General features: G+C 60.3%; 5 protein-coding genes across 5 annotated transcripts; 3 read left to right on the forward strand and 2 right to left on the reverse strand.

The window, feature by feature from the left end:
- Nucleotides 1-534: 534 nt before the first annotated feature.
- On the forward strand, nucleotides 535-1,287 carry COLE_01905 (uncharacterized protein; the record flags this gene model as incomplete). The annotated part of the gene is made up of 1 exon (XM_018424544.2): nucleotides 535-1,287. One exon carries the CDS (start codon nucleotides 535-537, stop codon nucleotides 1,285-1,287), a length of 753 nt encoding a protein of 250 aa, XP_018275260.1.
- Nucleotides 1,288-1,521: 234 nt separating this feature from the next.
- Nucleotides 1,522-2,147, reverse strand: COLE_01906 (uncharacterized protein; the record flags this gene model as incomplete). The annotated part of the gene is made up of 2 exons (XM_018424545.2): nucleotides 1,522-1,731; nucleotides 1,920-2,147. 2 exons carry the CDS (start codon nucleotides 2,145-2,147, stop codon nucleotides 1,522-1,524), a joined length of 438 nt encoding a protein of 145 aa, XP_018275261.1.
- A 705-nt stretch (nucleotides 2,148-2,852) lies between these two features.
- On the forward strand, nucleotides 2,853-6,881 carry COLE_01907 (uncharacterized protein; the record flags this gene model as incomplete). The annotated part of the gene is made up of 1 exon (XM_018427037.2): nucleotides 2,853-6,881. The coding sequence occupies one exon, from the start codon at nucleotides 2,853-2,855 to the stop codon at nucleotides 6,879-6,881; it is 4,029 nt and encodes a 1,342-aa protein (XP_018275262.1).
- A 392-nt stretch (nucleotides 6,882-7,273) lies between these two features.
- COLE_01908 (uncharacterized protein) lies at nucleotides 7,274-11,960 on the forward strand (the record flags this gene model as incomplete). The annotated part of the gene is made up of 8 exons (XM_018419591.2): nucleotides 7,274-7,337; nucleotides 7,380-7,531; nucleotides 7,566-7,671; nucleotides 7,703-8,508; nucleotides 8,548-8,954; nucleotides 8,987-11,691; nucleotides 11,729-11,782; nucleotides 11,863-11,960. 8 exons carry the CDS (start codon nucleotides 7,274-7,276, stop codon nucleotides 11,958-11,960), a joined length of 4,392 nt encoding a protein of 1,463 aa, XP_018275263.1.
- Nucleotides 11,961-12,418: 458 nt separating this feature from the next.
- Nucleotides 12,419-13,392, reverse strand: COLE_01909 (uncharacterized protein; the record flags this gene model as incomplete). The annotated part of the gene is made up of 4 exons (XM_018424546.2): nucleotides 12,419-12,726; nucleotides 12,784-13,035; nucleotides 13,090-13,160; nucleotides 13,220-13,392. The coding sequence occupies 4 exons, from the start codon at nucleotides 13,390-13,392 to the stop codon at nucleotides 12,419-12,421; spliced, it is 804 nt and encodes a 267-aa protein (XP_018275264.1).
- Nucleotides 13,393-13,542: the final 150 nt, after the last annotated feature.

Consider the following 13,542-nt stretch of genomic DNA (forward strand, 5'->3'; position numbering starts at 1 on the left):
CCGGTCACCAAGTAACCGCGGAACCCAGCATTTGGCCACTCGGTGGCAAATCCAAGACGTCACTACCCTGGCTATCTGCGGGTGTTGTTGACAGCGCCTTGACAGCGCCTCAACCTCCAGAGGTGGGTCGATGTGTGTGAGCCCTGATGCACTCTTGTCTCATGACTACGTCCGGCCTGGTACTCACAGCAATCAGGCGTACAGGCGCCTAGACGGCGATGGACTTATACAGAAGGCCACCGCTCAGCGATCACTTATCTCTCGCTGTTCCTTGCCCCAGTGTCACTGTCTCACCACCTCTTGGGTTACCATTGTCAACGCCGCGGTCCCATCCCCTTATCGGGACGCGTTGCCACCCGCGGCCATCGGGCTTGGACATCCCGTTTCCCCACCACCTCCTAAACCCATTGCCACTGGATCAATCTCACTCACCCTCCTCTCATTCATTATCCCACTAACGCCCACCGTACACTTCGCCTCTCCACTCCATCGCCCATACCATTGTCTACCCGGCGTCCAGCAAGCCTGAACGCCATGCCAATTCCTCCACGCCCAATCCCTAACCCTCACGCTCAACAGCGTCGCCACCCGCGTCGTCCCGGCGTCAATCTGGCTGGGGGCGGTCAGAGCCTGATCAGTGAGGGTCGAGCCGACGTCTCCATCCTGCCCCGCGGTGCAAGCGCGCCCAACACGCTCTCCGGCGTTTTTGTTCGCCCCCGCTCCTTCTCCCCTCTGCACTCTCCGATCAGTACCTCCCCCCTCCGTCACTCCCCACTCTCCTCATCACCCATGCGCACCCCACCGCCGCCTTCCCCGCCGCGGCGCGAAGTGCCTCTCGCGCAGCTCATGGACGGACGTGGTCGTGCCCCTCGAACAGGGGCCGCTGCAGCCCTGGGTTTTGACGTCGTGCCGCGCCCCACTGTCGTGCCAATCGAGGATGAGAAGGCTACGGAGCCTCAGCCAACGGAGCCCCGCTCCTCATTGTGGGCTTGGCGCGAACGATACCGCGCAGCTACACCTCCTGCAGCGCCTGTTGCTGCTGGAGCGTCGGGCTCGCTGTATAACGAGATTGCGCTCGGCCCCGCTCCGCAGACGCCCGCGCTGGACCCTCATATCACAGACGATGAAGATGACTGGGAGCACGTGGACGCCGAAGAGGACACAGTCTTCGGAGAGCTCGAGCTCGACACCGACATAGATCAGAACCACGTGCTACCTTCGGGACAGAAGGACACGAAGCTGATCTCCGACGTATCCAAGCTTCCGACTCCGGTCCCAAAGACGTAGCGCACAGTCCGAAGGCACGGGAGTGAGCACAAGCCCAGTCAACGCGAAGCCGGAACAGTCGAGGAAGTGTAAGAGGACAATAGGCCCTGGAGTGGTGGAACGCAACCACTCACGACGACAAGAGAACCCGCATCTTAACGAGTTCCCCTCATCCCCGCAGCAATAGCAAAATCCCCCGATAGCATACAATGATTCGTGTGGCATGCAAGTGTCGTGATGTAATGTCATTATAGTCTAGCGCTGCTCGAGCTTGGTGACCAGCCAATCCATGCCCTCCACGAGCCCGGTGCCCGTCAATGCCGAGCAGCCCATGATCTGCCACTCGCGCTCGCGGAGGTCTGTGAGTCCAAGCCCTTCCGACACTTGCGCCGGCGTGAGACGGCCCTCGGCAGCCGGCAAGTCTTGCTTGTTTGCCAGGACGAGCAGGAGGGCAGTGCGCAGTTCCTGCGAGTTAGCAATTTCCTCATCGAGAATAGCAGTCAGAGTGGTGCGCGGCTCGTTTCGTCGGCGATCATCAAAGCGTGTCCGTGCTGTTCGCGCGCATCTCGCACCATGGGCGTCTGTTCCCTCTCTCTCTCTCCAGCCCACCTCACCCACACCATCATACCATCATGCTGCTTCACAGGACTCACCTCGGCCTTGACCAGCTTCTGCAATTCAGCCTTCGCTAGTGCCAAGCGCGCCGCGTCGTTTGAGTCGATGACGAGAATAATCGCAGCCGTGTCGGCAAAGTACTGGTTCCACGTCGCCCGCAGGCTACTTTGTCCACCCAGATCGATCAAGCCGAACCGCACACCCTTGTACTCGTAGATCTCGTGGTTTGACCCTACTGTTGGCGCCGACGCAACGACGGCCCCCATCGTAATGCGGTAAAGGATGGTGGACTGGTGTGAGAAACTCAAAAGCAGCCCTTGCAGGCTTGCTTCTCATGATCTCCCTCCACAGCGCTTCGCCCTTCCGCTCCTGCATCCCTCCCGACAACTCGGGAGTATAGCTCGACCTTGCAGGTATACTGTACGACCCACCTTGCCGGCATTGTCCAAACCAAGAATCAGGACCTTGGTTTCGCGCTTGGCGAAGAGGCGCGACCACAGGGATGAGAAGGTGACTGATATAAGTCGCGTTCCGAATATCACTTACCTCCCATGGTTGGCGCGTCTGACGGAAGTCGTGAGGATGTGTAGTAAGTGGCAAGAACGTGGACAGAATCCGGGGTGGGTTGTCAACACGAACATGCCACGCCCCCCGACTGTTCCACGACCTCCACCTCGAGTCACCGACCTGTTCCGCAGCGTCATGGCTGAAGTCGACACATCAGGGTCAATTGAACGGGATCAAATAGTGTCTAATCCAGCCCACAGCCAGATGCTAATACCTCCTAATGGCTGGACCTCCACTCTGAGGATAGGATTTTCGACTCCAACCAGGTCCTGGAATTTCAACAACAGTAGCGCCCCAAGACGGAAGCCCGACGCCAACGTCTCTTCAATCCTCTCAACCCTCCCCCCCTTCAACCCCCCTCCGCCAAGTACGCTTCCATCCCAACGACTAACTGACCAGCAGGGATGCTCGTCCTCCCCGGTTCGTCGGCGATCACGCCCACGCGGCGCACGACGCTCCTCGCCGCGCTGCAGGCTGTCCTGCCAAGCGTGACTGGCCTGGACGCCGTGCACCTGCACCTCGTGAACGCGGTTTCCGCCGACGCGGAGAAGGCGCTCGCGGAGGCTACCAGTGAGCAGCGCCGCATTCTCGATACGCTCCTCGCGTATGGTGATGACGAGCGCCTCGCCTCCACCAAGGCCTGGCTCACCGCCGCCACCAAGCCCCAGGACATGCTCGCCGTGTATGTTCTGCCGCGGGCCGGCACCATTTCTCCGTGGAGCTCCAAGGCGACGGACATTGCCAAACTCTGTCGCCTTGACAAGCACATCAAGCGCATTGAGCGTGGTGCTCTCTATCTCGTGTCGGGCGCTGGCGTTTCGCTTGAGCAGCTGGGCTCAGCTCTTCACCTCATCCATGACCGCATGACTCAGCTTGTTGCCACTGCCCTCCCTGAGTCGGCCACCATTTTCCCGCCCTCGCACAAGCCTGACCCTCTTGTCACGGTCGAGATCGTTGGCGCTGAGAACCCTCAAGCTGTTCTTGAGGAGGCCAACGTCCGGCTGGGACTCGCTCTGAGCCCGGAGGAAATTCCATACCTTGTCGAGTCGTTCGTCGCCGCTGGCCGCAACCCTACGGACGCCGAACTCTTCATGTTCGCTCAGGTTAACTCGGAGCACTGCCGCCACAAGATCTTCAACGCCAAGTGGACCATCGATGGCACTGACAAGGAGAACTCTCTCTTTGGCATGATCCGCAACACTGAGAAGGCGTGCAACTCCAACGGTACCCTTTCGGCGTATGAGGATAACGCTGCCGTTCTTCAGGGCTTTACCGCCCCCCGCTTCGCAGTTAACGGTGCCGAGGACAACGCGTACGCTGCCAACGAGGAGACCATGCCTATTCTCATCAAGGTTGAGACGCACAACCACCCCACCGCTGTCTCCCCCTACCCAGGTGCATCGACTGGTTCGGGCGGCGAAATCCGTGATGAGGGTGCCACCGGTCGTGGCTCTCGTCCTAAGGCCGGTCTTGCTGGCTTCACCACCTCGGACCTTCTTATCCCTGACTTCAAGCAGGCCTGGGAGTCGGACATCGGCCGCCCAGCTCATATCGCCTCGGCCTACGACATCATGATTGAAGCGCCACTGGGCGCTGCGGCTTTCAACAATGAGTTCGGCCGTCCCGCACTTGGCGGTTACTTCCGCACGTTCCTCATGGAAGTCCCAAGCCCTCAGGGAGCCCCAGAGTGGCGTGGCTACCACAAGCCCATCATGATCGCTGGTGGTCTCGGTAACGTCCGTGAGAAGTACGCCCGCAAGGACAAGATCACCCCGGGAGCCAAGATTATCGTGCTTGGCGGCCCCGGCATGCTCATCGGTCTTGGTGGCGGCGCTGCCTCCTCCATGGCTTCTGGCCAGTCGTCGGCTGACCTGGACTTCGCGTCGGTTCAGCGTGACAACCCAGAGATGGAGCGCCGCGCCCAGCAGGTCATTGACGCGTGCGTTAACCGCGGCTCGAAGGGTCCCGGCAACCCCATCCAGTCTATCCATGACGTCGGCGCCGGTGGCCTCTCCAACGCGCTCCCCGAGCTTGTCCACGACGCTGGTCTGGGTGCCGTTTTCGAGATCCGCGACGTTCTGGTTGATGACCCGAACATGTCGCCAATGGAGATCTGGTGCAATGAGTCGCAGGAGCGCTATGTTCTCGCTGTCAGCCCCGAGGATCTCCCCGCCTTCGAGGCGATCGCTCGCCGTGAACGCGCACCTTTCGCGGTTGTTGGCACCGCCACCGAGGAGGAGCGCCTGGTCGTCACCGACCGCCTCCTTGGTGACAACGTGATTGACATTGCCATGTCTGTTCTCTTTGGCAAGCCGCCTCGCATGCACCGCAAGGCGGAGACGGTCAAGCCCAAGCGCGACGCCTTTGACTCGTCCCTTCAAGCCTACGGTAGCGATGCGACCTTGGAGACTGCCGTGGACCGTGTCCTCCACCTTCCCTCGGTCGGCTCCAAGTCATTCCTCATTACCATCGGTGACCGGTCCATCTCCGGTCTCGTCACACGCGACCAGATGGTCGGCCCCTGGCAGGTCCCGGTCGCTGACGTTGCCGTCACCCGGTCGTCGTTCGGCTTTGACGTTGTCGTGGGTGAGGCAATGGCCATGGGCGAGCGCACTCCACTTGCACTCATCTCGGCTGGGGCCTCCGCTCGCATGGCCGTTGCCGAGTCGCTCACCAACCTCATCGCCGCCTCCATCCCCGATCTTGCCAAGGTCAAACTCTCGGCCAACTGGATGTCGGCTGCTTCCGCTGAGGGCGAGGGCTCGCGCCTCTACGAGGCTGTTGAGGCAATTGGCCTCGACCTGTGCCCCGCCCTGGGCGTCGGTATCCCTGTCGGCAAGGACTCGATGTCGATGAGCATGCGCTGGCAGGCCGACGGGCAGAAGAAGGAGGTGACTGCCCCCCTCTCGCTCATCGTTACCGCATTCTCCCCCGTTGACAACGTTGAGCGCACTTGGACGCCCCAGCTTCGTACTGACGTCGGCGAGACCACCCTTGTCTTTGCCGACTTGGCCCGTGGGAAGCAACGTCTGGGCGGCTCCGCACTCGCGCAGGTCTTCAAGCAGCTCGGCGCTGAGGCCCCTGATGTTGAGAACGCTGCTGAGCTGAAGGCTTTCTTCACCGCTGTACAGGCTCTGCACGGCAAAGACATCGTCCTCGCCTACCATGACCGCTCAGATGGTGGACTGTTCACCACTGTCGTCGAGATGGCATTCGCTGGTCGCAGCGGTGTCGAGCTCAATGTCGATGCTGTCTCCAAGTCTGGCGACGTGGCCGCCGCCCTCTTCAATGAGGAGCTCGGTGCCGTGTTCCAAGTCCGGACCAAGGATCTCCAGGCGTTCCAGCACGCCTTTGTGCAGGCTGGCTTCCCCACCCAGCACCTTCACGCCTGCGGTACCGTTTTGGGCCGCGAGAACCAGCGGATCTCGATATTGGCCAACGGGCAGGAGGTGTTCAACTCCACACGTGCAAAGCTTCAACAGGCGTGGGCTGAAACATCGTACCGCATGCAGGCCGCGCGCGACGAACCCACTGGCGCCAAGCAGGAGTTTGACGCAATCCTTGATGATGCGGACAGTGGCATCCTCTTCGACATCACTTTCCCCTTCCTGCCCGATGTTGACCGTGCCATCACTGCGCCTCCTAAGGTAGCCATTCTCCGTGAGCAGGGTGTCAACGGTCACATCGAGATGGCATGGTCATTCCACGCGGCCGGCTTCGAGGCTATCGACGTCCACATGTCGGACATCATCAGCGGCAAGCTCCAGCTGTCCAGCTTTGCTGGTCTTGCCGCTTGCGGTGGTTTCTCATACGGTGATGTTCTTGGAGCAGGCTCTGGTTGGGCCAACTCGGTGCTGTTGAACCCCGTAGCACGCTCCGAGTTCTCGGCCTTCTTCGCGCGCAAGGACTCCTTTGCCCTTGGTGTTTGCAACGGCTGCCAGTTCTTCAGCCAGCTGCACGACATCATCCCTGGCACCGAGGCATGGCCTCTCTTCAAGGCGAACCGCTCAGAGCGCTTCGAGGGCCGCGTTTCCACTGTCAAGATTTCGGCTGGTACCACTTCAGTCCTCCTTTCAGGCATGGAAGGCTCATCGCTTCCCGTTGCTGTTGCACACGGCGAGGGCCGCGCCGACTTTGCCGAGCACGGTGACCTCAAGGCGCTCAACGCTGCCAACCTGGTTCCTGTGCGCTACGTTGATGGAAACGGCGCTGTCACACAGCGGTACCCGCTCAACCCCAACGGGTCCCCCGAGGGCATTGCCGCGGTGCAGACACCAGATGGTCGCGTCCTCGCCATTATGCCCCACCCAGAGCGTGTTGTCGCCGCAGAATCGAACTCGTGGTTCCCTGCCGACAAGCGCGGCGAGTGGAAGGGCAAGGGTCCTTGGTTCCGCATCTTCCAGAATGCCTACTCGTTCGCCACCAAGGCATAATAGGCCTCGCGCCGACCGCCACTGTGCCTACGGCGTGGACAGACAGTTAGTAGGAAAGGATCTTGTTTTTCCGGTATGCATCTCGTTTTCGATTCCGACTTTTATTGAGTCTGACGCTGCCGATCCGCCCACTTGACGTATTGGACAGTGCTCTGCTCCGTGTGGCACTAATCTGAGTGGTCCTTGCATGCGGGTTATGGCTCTGGGGGTTTGGAAGCTCTGATAAGCAGAACGCCAGGAGGCTCAACCTTAGACGTTTCGACTGACGTAAGAGACATTCAGAAGGTCGAATTGCTTCCGTCCCTGAACACAAACAACAGGTCGTGACTGACTTTGGTCGTCTAACATTACCCATCCCATCTAACCACTTGAGATTCCTACCTCCGTCAGCCATGTTCGGCGAGGACGGTAAAGACAAGCTCATCAAGACTCTGAAGGCGCAAATCGCTGACCGAGGTGCGTCTCTGCTATCTAACCTCCACGTCGCGCTGATCACAGATGCGCGTTATTCCAAACTTCAGAAGGAGAAGACCTCGCACGATGAGGCCTTGACGGAGGCCAAGGCGGCAGTTGAATCTTTGCGGTCAAGGGCAGACGGAGAAGAGAAGCGCGCAGACAATGCTGAATCTGCACTGAGGGCATTAAGAGATGTGAGTTGTGGGAAGGATGCAAAGCTGACTCCAGGATCTCGCACAAACCAAGCTGAGCGTTAGCAATCTTGAGACGCAGCTGCGGGCTGAGAGCGCACGCGCGGCAGACTTTGAGCGCGAGAGCCGTAGGCTTGAGTATGGTGGGTCTGGATCTGAGCAGACTGACAGCAGACCTAGCAAGCCTCTCACACAGTGGCTCTGGCCCCTCTACAGCTGAGAACAAACTTTCGTCGCGCATCAAGGCCCTTGAGCAGGAGCTGCAGCGGAAGGAGGCCGAGATCACTCGTCTGGCGCGCACATTCACCCCAAAGACAAGGCGGCGGCGCTCCTCCGCTGGAGACCTCGACCTCGCTCTTCAGAATCAGCGGGACGACGCCACGCAGGCAGTGGCCAACGCACAACGTGAAATTTCCGGCCTCAAAGCCCGACTCACAGCCACCGAGCGCGAGCGCGACCAGGCGCTTAATGCACGCATGGCTGCCGAGAAGCGTGCCGCGCGTGACACCGAGTCCTTGCAGGATAGAGTGGATGAGCTGCAATTCTACTTGGACCAGAAGGGCGGCTCGCAGCCGCCGCAAGCGAGCGATAAAGCCCGCTCTGAGCGGGATGCGGCCATTGCACGCGCTGAGGAGCTCGAAGCGCGGCTAAAGGAGAAGGAGGGTGAGGTGGACGATGCCCTCAAGAAGCTGGAAGAGAGAGCGAGAGAGCTTACAGCTCTCCGTGACATCAACGCACGCGCGGAACGGCAGCTGGTCGACCTGCAGCAGAAGACATCCGAAATGGAGGCCCAAATGTCACGATCCTACGGCGCACACGCCGAGAGGGAAGCACAGATGGAGCGGGAGCGCGACATGGCCCACTCAGAAGCCGAGGCTCTCAAGCGCCAAGTGAACGACGCGACAGGCGAACTAACGGAGGCACGCGCCAAGGTCGTAGCCGAGGTCGAGGCACACACAGCGCTGCGCGAGCAAGTTGAAGTGAGCTTCTTATCTCTGAGAGGAGTTCGCTGACGACAGGAACTGCAGAGGCAAGCAGCAATCACTGTTGAGGCTGAGCAGGCTGCGGCTGAGGCTCGTGGCCGTGCTGCGCAGTCTGAGGAAGCCGCAGCGACCGCGGCAGTGAAGCTTGCTGAAGCCGAGCAAGCACTGGCTACTGCTGAGGATACCGCCTCTGCCGCTGAAAGTGCACGAGAAGCCCTTGTGGCCAAGCTCGATGCTGCCCTTGCCGACGTCACAAGCAGAGACGCTCGCGTTGTCGAACTGGAATCTCAAATCGCGGTGTCCAGCAGCCTGAAAGCTGAGCTTAAATCCGCTCGCAACGAGCGCGAGCGCTGGCGTGAGACGGCTGAGACGTACCAGGGCGAGATCATGGAGATGGAGGCCGCCTTGCGCGATGAGATCGGGGACTTGGAGCGAAAGCTTTCGTGAGTAACTCGAAAGCGGCTGCTGACCGCAGCATGACCACCGACGACCTCGCTCGCGCAACTTCGGACCGCGATGCGGCACAGTTGGCAGTCAAGCGGCTCGAGGCCGAGATTCTGGCCGGATCCAGCTCCGACAGCCAGAACGAGATCCGCCGCCTCCGCCAAGAGCGCGACCGCTTGTCGGCCGAGCTTCAGGACAAGGTCTTGCTTCTGGACTCTAGAGACATGCCCGACAAGGCGCAAGTCGAGAAGATGACGCTCACGATCCGCCGGTTGCGTGATGAGCGCGACGAATACAAAGGCCAGGTGGCATTCGTTGAAGCTGAGCGCAAGTTCGCTGACCGCGCAACGGCCGGGCTCAATGAAAAGCTTCAGGAGGCACTCGGTCAAGTCCAGGAGAAGGACACGCGCGTGTCCCAGCTCGAAGGGATGGTGACTGATCTTGAGTCCAGCCATATCACCAGCGAGACCCTCAAGGCGGAGCTTGAGGAGCAGCTGGCCAAGGTGGTGGGCCTCGAGACGACTATCCGCGACCTGGAGCGACAACTTACGGAGGCTGAGTCTGCCCGCGCTCTGCTCGCTGAGGAGGTTGCCGCTGTAGCCACTCTTGACGGCGCCAACAGGGATCTTCAAAGCATGGTTGCCTCCCTCGAAAGCAAGATTTCGTCCCTCGAAGCCGAGGCGTCCTCCACCGCTCAGCTGGCGGCCGAATCGCTTGGCGCTGTCGAGAGTGAGCGCGATGCAGCCCGGGCACAACTTGTTGAGCTGGAGACCGAGATGTGCGAGCTCCGCAGCAAGCTCGACGTTGTTACGGCGAATCTCGGCGCGGAGCATGAGTCAAGAAAGAGCGCCCAGAATGGCGCGACTGTGCAGATCATGGCTGCAGACGATGAGGGGCGACTTCTCACCGAAGCGCAGGAGCGTGTTGCGCGGCGCGACAGGTTTATCAAGGTGCTTGAGGCGGACAAGCAGAAGCTGGACTTCAAACTCAAGAGCTTGCAGGACGACTTTGCCGAGCTGTCCGAGGTCAACACCGTGCTGGAGGCCAAGCTCGCAGCAGCTGTGTCGCAGGACGCTTTCGACCAGATCAGCGGCGAACACGACGCCCTGAAGGCCGAACATGCGGCCGTTATTCGCAGTCTCACAGATGCGCGTGACCAAGCGGCCCGTCTTCAAGTCACGCTCGAAAGTACCTACGTCGACCTCGACGACCTCCGTGCTGTCCATGAACGCACCGTCGCAGAACATAAGGCCCTCGAGGCCGAACATGCGCAGGATGGTACGCACACCGCAAATCTTCAGCAGAAGTGGGAGGGGATGGCAGAACAATACCAGCACCAGTCCCAGCAAATTGTCAGCCTCGTGGTTGCCGTCGCTGTGCATCGCCAGGCTCTGGCTGCCACCACCGCGAACTCCACCAGCCTCGCGGCGCAACTGAGTGCATCTGTTGAGCGGGTCGCGACTCTTGAGGTCAAGCATGCCGCTCACCAGCAAGAGGAGAACGCCGTTTTGCGTTCAGAGCTCGAGTCTGCCCGCTCACAGCTGCGCGTGACGGAGGAGGAGCTCGGTCATCTGCAGGGAACGTCTGCAGAACTCGACGCCGCTACGAAGATGCTTGCCTCTCTCGAGGCACGAGTTACTGAGCTCGAAGCCGCACTTGTGACGGCCAATTCCGCCTACTCCGACGCCACATCTCGCGCATCAGCCCTGGAAGCAGACCTTTCGGTGGCTGAAGAAACGCGCATTGAACTACTGGCACGGGCCAAAGCGCTGCAGGGACGTGTCAACGAGATGCAGGACGACCTCGATGCCGCACGGACAGTGCATGATGGAGCCACAGGCCGCGTCATGATGCTTGAGACGGAGCTAGGCGAGATTAGGGAGGCTCTGACCACCTCCAATCTCACAGCCAGCGACCTTCGCATCAAGCTTGGAACTGCTGCCGTCGAGTTTGAGGAGAAGCTTGCTACAGCTGCCGCCGAGGCTGCCGAGGCCGAGACGCAGCGCGAGCAAATCCTCGAAGACCTCAAGAGCCAGATTGTCAATGCACGCGAGCGTGCCGCACTCGAAACAGCCAGCGCCAACAACCGGCTGAAGACTGCTGAGGAGAGAGTCACTGTTCTGTCTGAGACGGTTGACTCCCTTCGTGCGGAACTTGAAAAAATGCGTGCAGAGCATGATGCTGCAGTCGCTCGTGCCAAGGAGACTTCGACAGGCGCAGCCTCTCTTGCCGCCGATGTTGCTCGCTTACAGGGCGAAGTGGAGGCCGGCGATGAGCTCGCCAGGTCCGCTGCCGAGCGCATCGAAGGCCTCGTTTCAGAGTTGAGTATGGCTCGCGCAGACTACTCCTCTCTCAGTAACGATCTCGAAGCAGCGACCGCGGACCTCGAGGCCGCACAGAGTGAGCTGGACGTGCTGCGCTCGCGTGAGGCAGCGCTCGTTGCTCAGCTTGACATCACGCGCTCGGAGCTGGACGACACCCTCGAGTCGCTCAAGACGATGCAGAACAGAGCCACAGCCGCTGAGACAGACGCCCGCAAGGCCGCCTCGCACCTTAACTTCATGGAGCGGGGACAGGTCGACATGTCGGCCCGCCTCGCGGCACTTCGCGACGAGCTTTCGGAAGCTCAGGCCGCTGCAGCTATGGCTGAGAGCCAAGCCTGCCAATTCGCTAATCTTGAGCAAGCCAACAAAGCACTCAGGGAAGCGCTCGCCGACATTGAGGAGGACCTGAAGTGTGAGTAGTGGCTGACCCGGACCCAAGCTGACGCCAGACAAGACGGCTGCACTTGACGCTAAGAATCTTGATCTTGAGGAGGCCGACGACCGCGAAATGGAGCTCAAGAAGCAGGTCAAGAAGGCAAGCGCGCGGGCAGACAAGCTCTCCCGCAAAGTGCGGGCGCTCGAGAGCGAAATCGAGACTCTTCAGAACACGATGGAGAATATGTCGCCCCGACGCACTCGCGAGATTCCGCCCATTGCGATCTCCTCGTCCGTCCCTTCTGACGGCGCTAAGATCATTTCTGCCCTTGCGTCTGCTGCGACGTCAACCTCGGCTTCCATCTACGCGCCGACCTCGACACCGCGCGGCAAGCGCTGTCGTGAGGCTGATGACGAGTCCGTTACTCGCGAGGTGTGGGTCGAGGACGGGCCGCTGCCCAAGCGCAACAGCCCGCCGAGCGCCGGCAGACCCCCGTTGGCGGCGCGCACAAACCGCCCAGTCCGCAAGCCGCTCACATCTACGGAGCGCGCTTTCATGCAGAAACGCGCGCAGGCTGCGAGCACGCCAAGTGAGCGTAAGGCATCGATGCGAAGCGCTCTTACTGCAACTACGCCTGGGGCGACTCCGGGCGAGAGACGGACATTTGGGCCTGGTGGACCAGGCTCGGGACGGTCTGTCTCCGGATAAGTGTAATGTATTTCACATGTATTAGTATGCATCGCTTTTGGAGACCCGTAACCTGCTATAACTCCTCGCCTGCAGCAATCTGTGCCAACGTTGCTACCATGACTGAGTCCTTCCCCATCGTCTCTGTGTGGACGTAGGTCAGCTCCGGGAGACCAATGTCATCACCGGGCGGCACAATGCCAATACCCTCGCCAATGAACATCGGACCAACGGTCACGACGATGCTGTCAACCAAAGCGGACCCGTCAGCGCGTGGCCCAGCGTGTAGGAAACTGCTCAGAACGCGTGAGCCACCCTCGATCATAACGCTCCCGAGTCCGATGTTCTCCAGAATGTTGGGGAGTTCGGTGGGGGGAATATGGCCTGTCATCAGCTCCAGGCGAGCACACTGTGCGCGTGCTGCACCGTCACTCTACACACCGTTCTTGTCCAGATCGACATGCCGAATTCGCGCGCCTGCGCCTTCCAGTGCCTTGACGCGCTCGGGATCTGGGCTGGCCTCGCACAAGATCCACGGCTGGCGCACTTGCTTTGGACCGGTAAGTTCGGGGTTGGAGCCGTGTTCCCTCCACTCAGACAGAATGCGGGCTGTGGGTGGTGTGCGTAGCTTGGGGTCCAGGATGATGGGCACAGGCGAGTGGAGGTCGAGGTCATCCTGTGGAACGAGTTGGACTGCAGTCAGAGTAATCACTTGGACAAAGAGGAAGGTTCGCAATGCGGACTGACTCTTCAACCGCGGGTCGTCCATAATGATCGTTTGCACGCCAACAAGGATCCCGTCGTGCATCGTGCGCAACCTGTTGTCAGCAAACGTAAACCGACTGCATCGCGAGGTCCGTTGTGTTGCGGCACTGACCAATGCGTCATGAGCATGCTCTCTGGACCACTGATCATCACGCGCTTTCCACCGGGCCCAGCGATCTTGGCGTCCAAACTTTGGGCCCAGGTAAGGGTGACATGGGGGCGCGAGAAACCGCGAGCTAGGTTGCCAACATGCTCAACAAGGAAGCGTGGTGGGGCGGGGGTCATTGTCGCGAGGGATGTGTCGTCCTAAGAAACAGACTCCACCGTGTTCAGAGATAGCGGTCGAGGTCCAAGGGTAGAGAGCACAAGCTCGCGAGATCGCGAGAAAAGGAGAAGGCAAAGCAACGCGTGGACGAGAGAGCGAGAGTGCGGGAA

This window comes from Cutaneotrichosporon oleaginosum (assembly GCF_008065305.1).
Source record: "Cutaneotrichosporon oleaginosum strain ATCC 20508 chromosome Unknown ATCC20508_contig02, whole genome shotgun sequence".
NCBI classification, from domain to species: Eukaryota; Fungi; Basidiomycota; class Tremellomycetes; order Trichosporonales; family Trichosporonaceae; genus Cutaneotrichosporon; species Cutaneotrichosporon oleaginosum.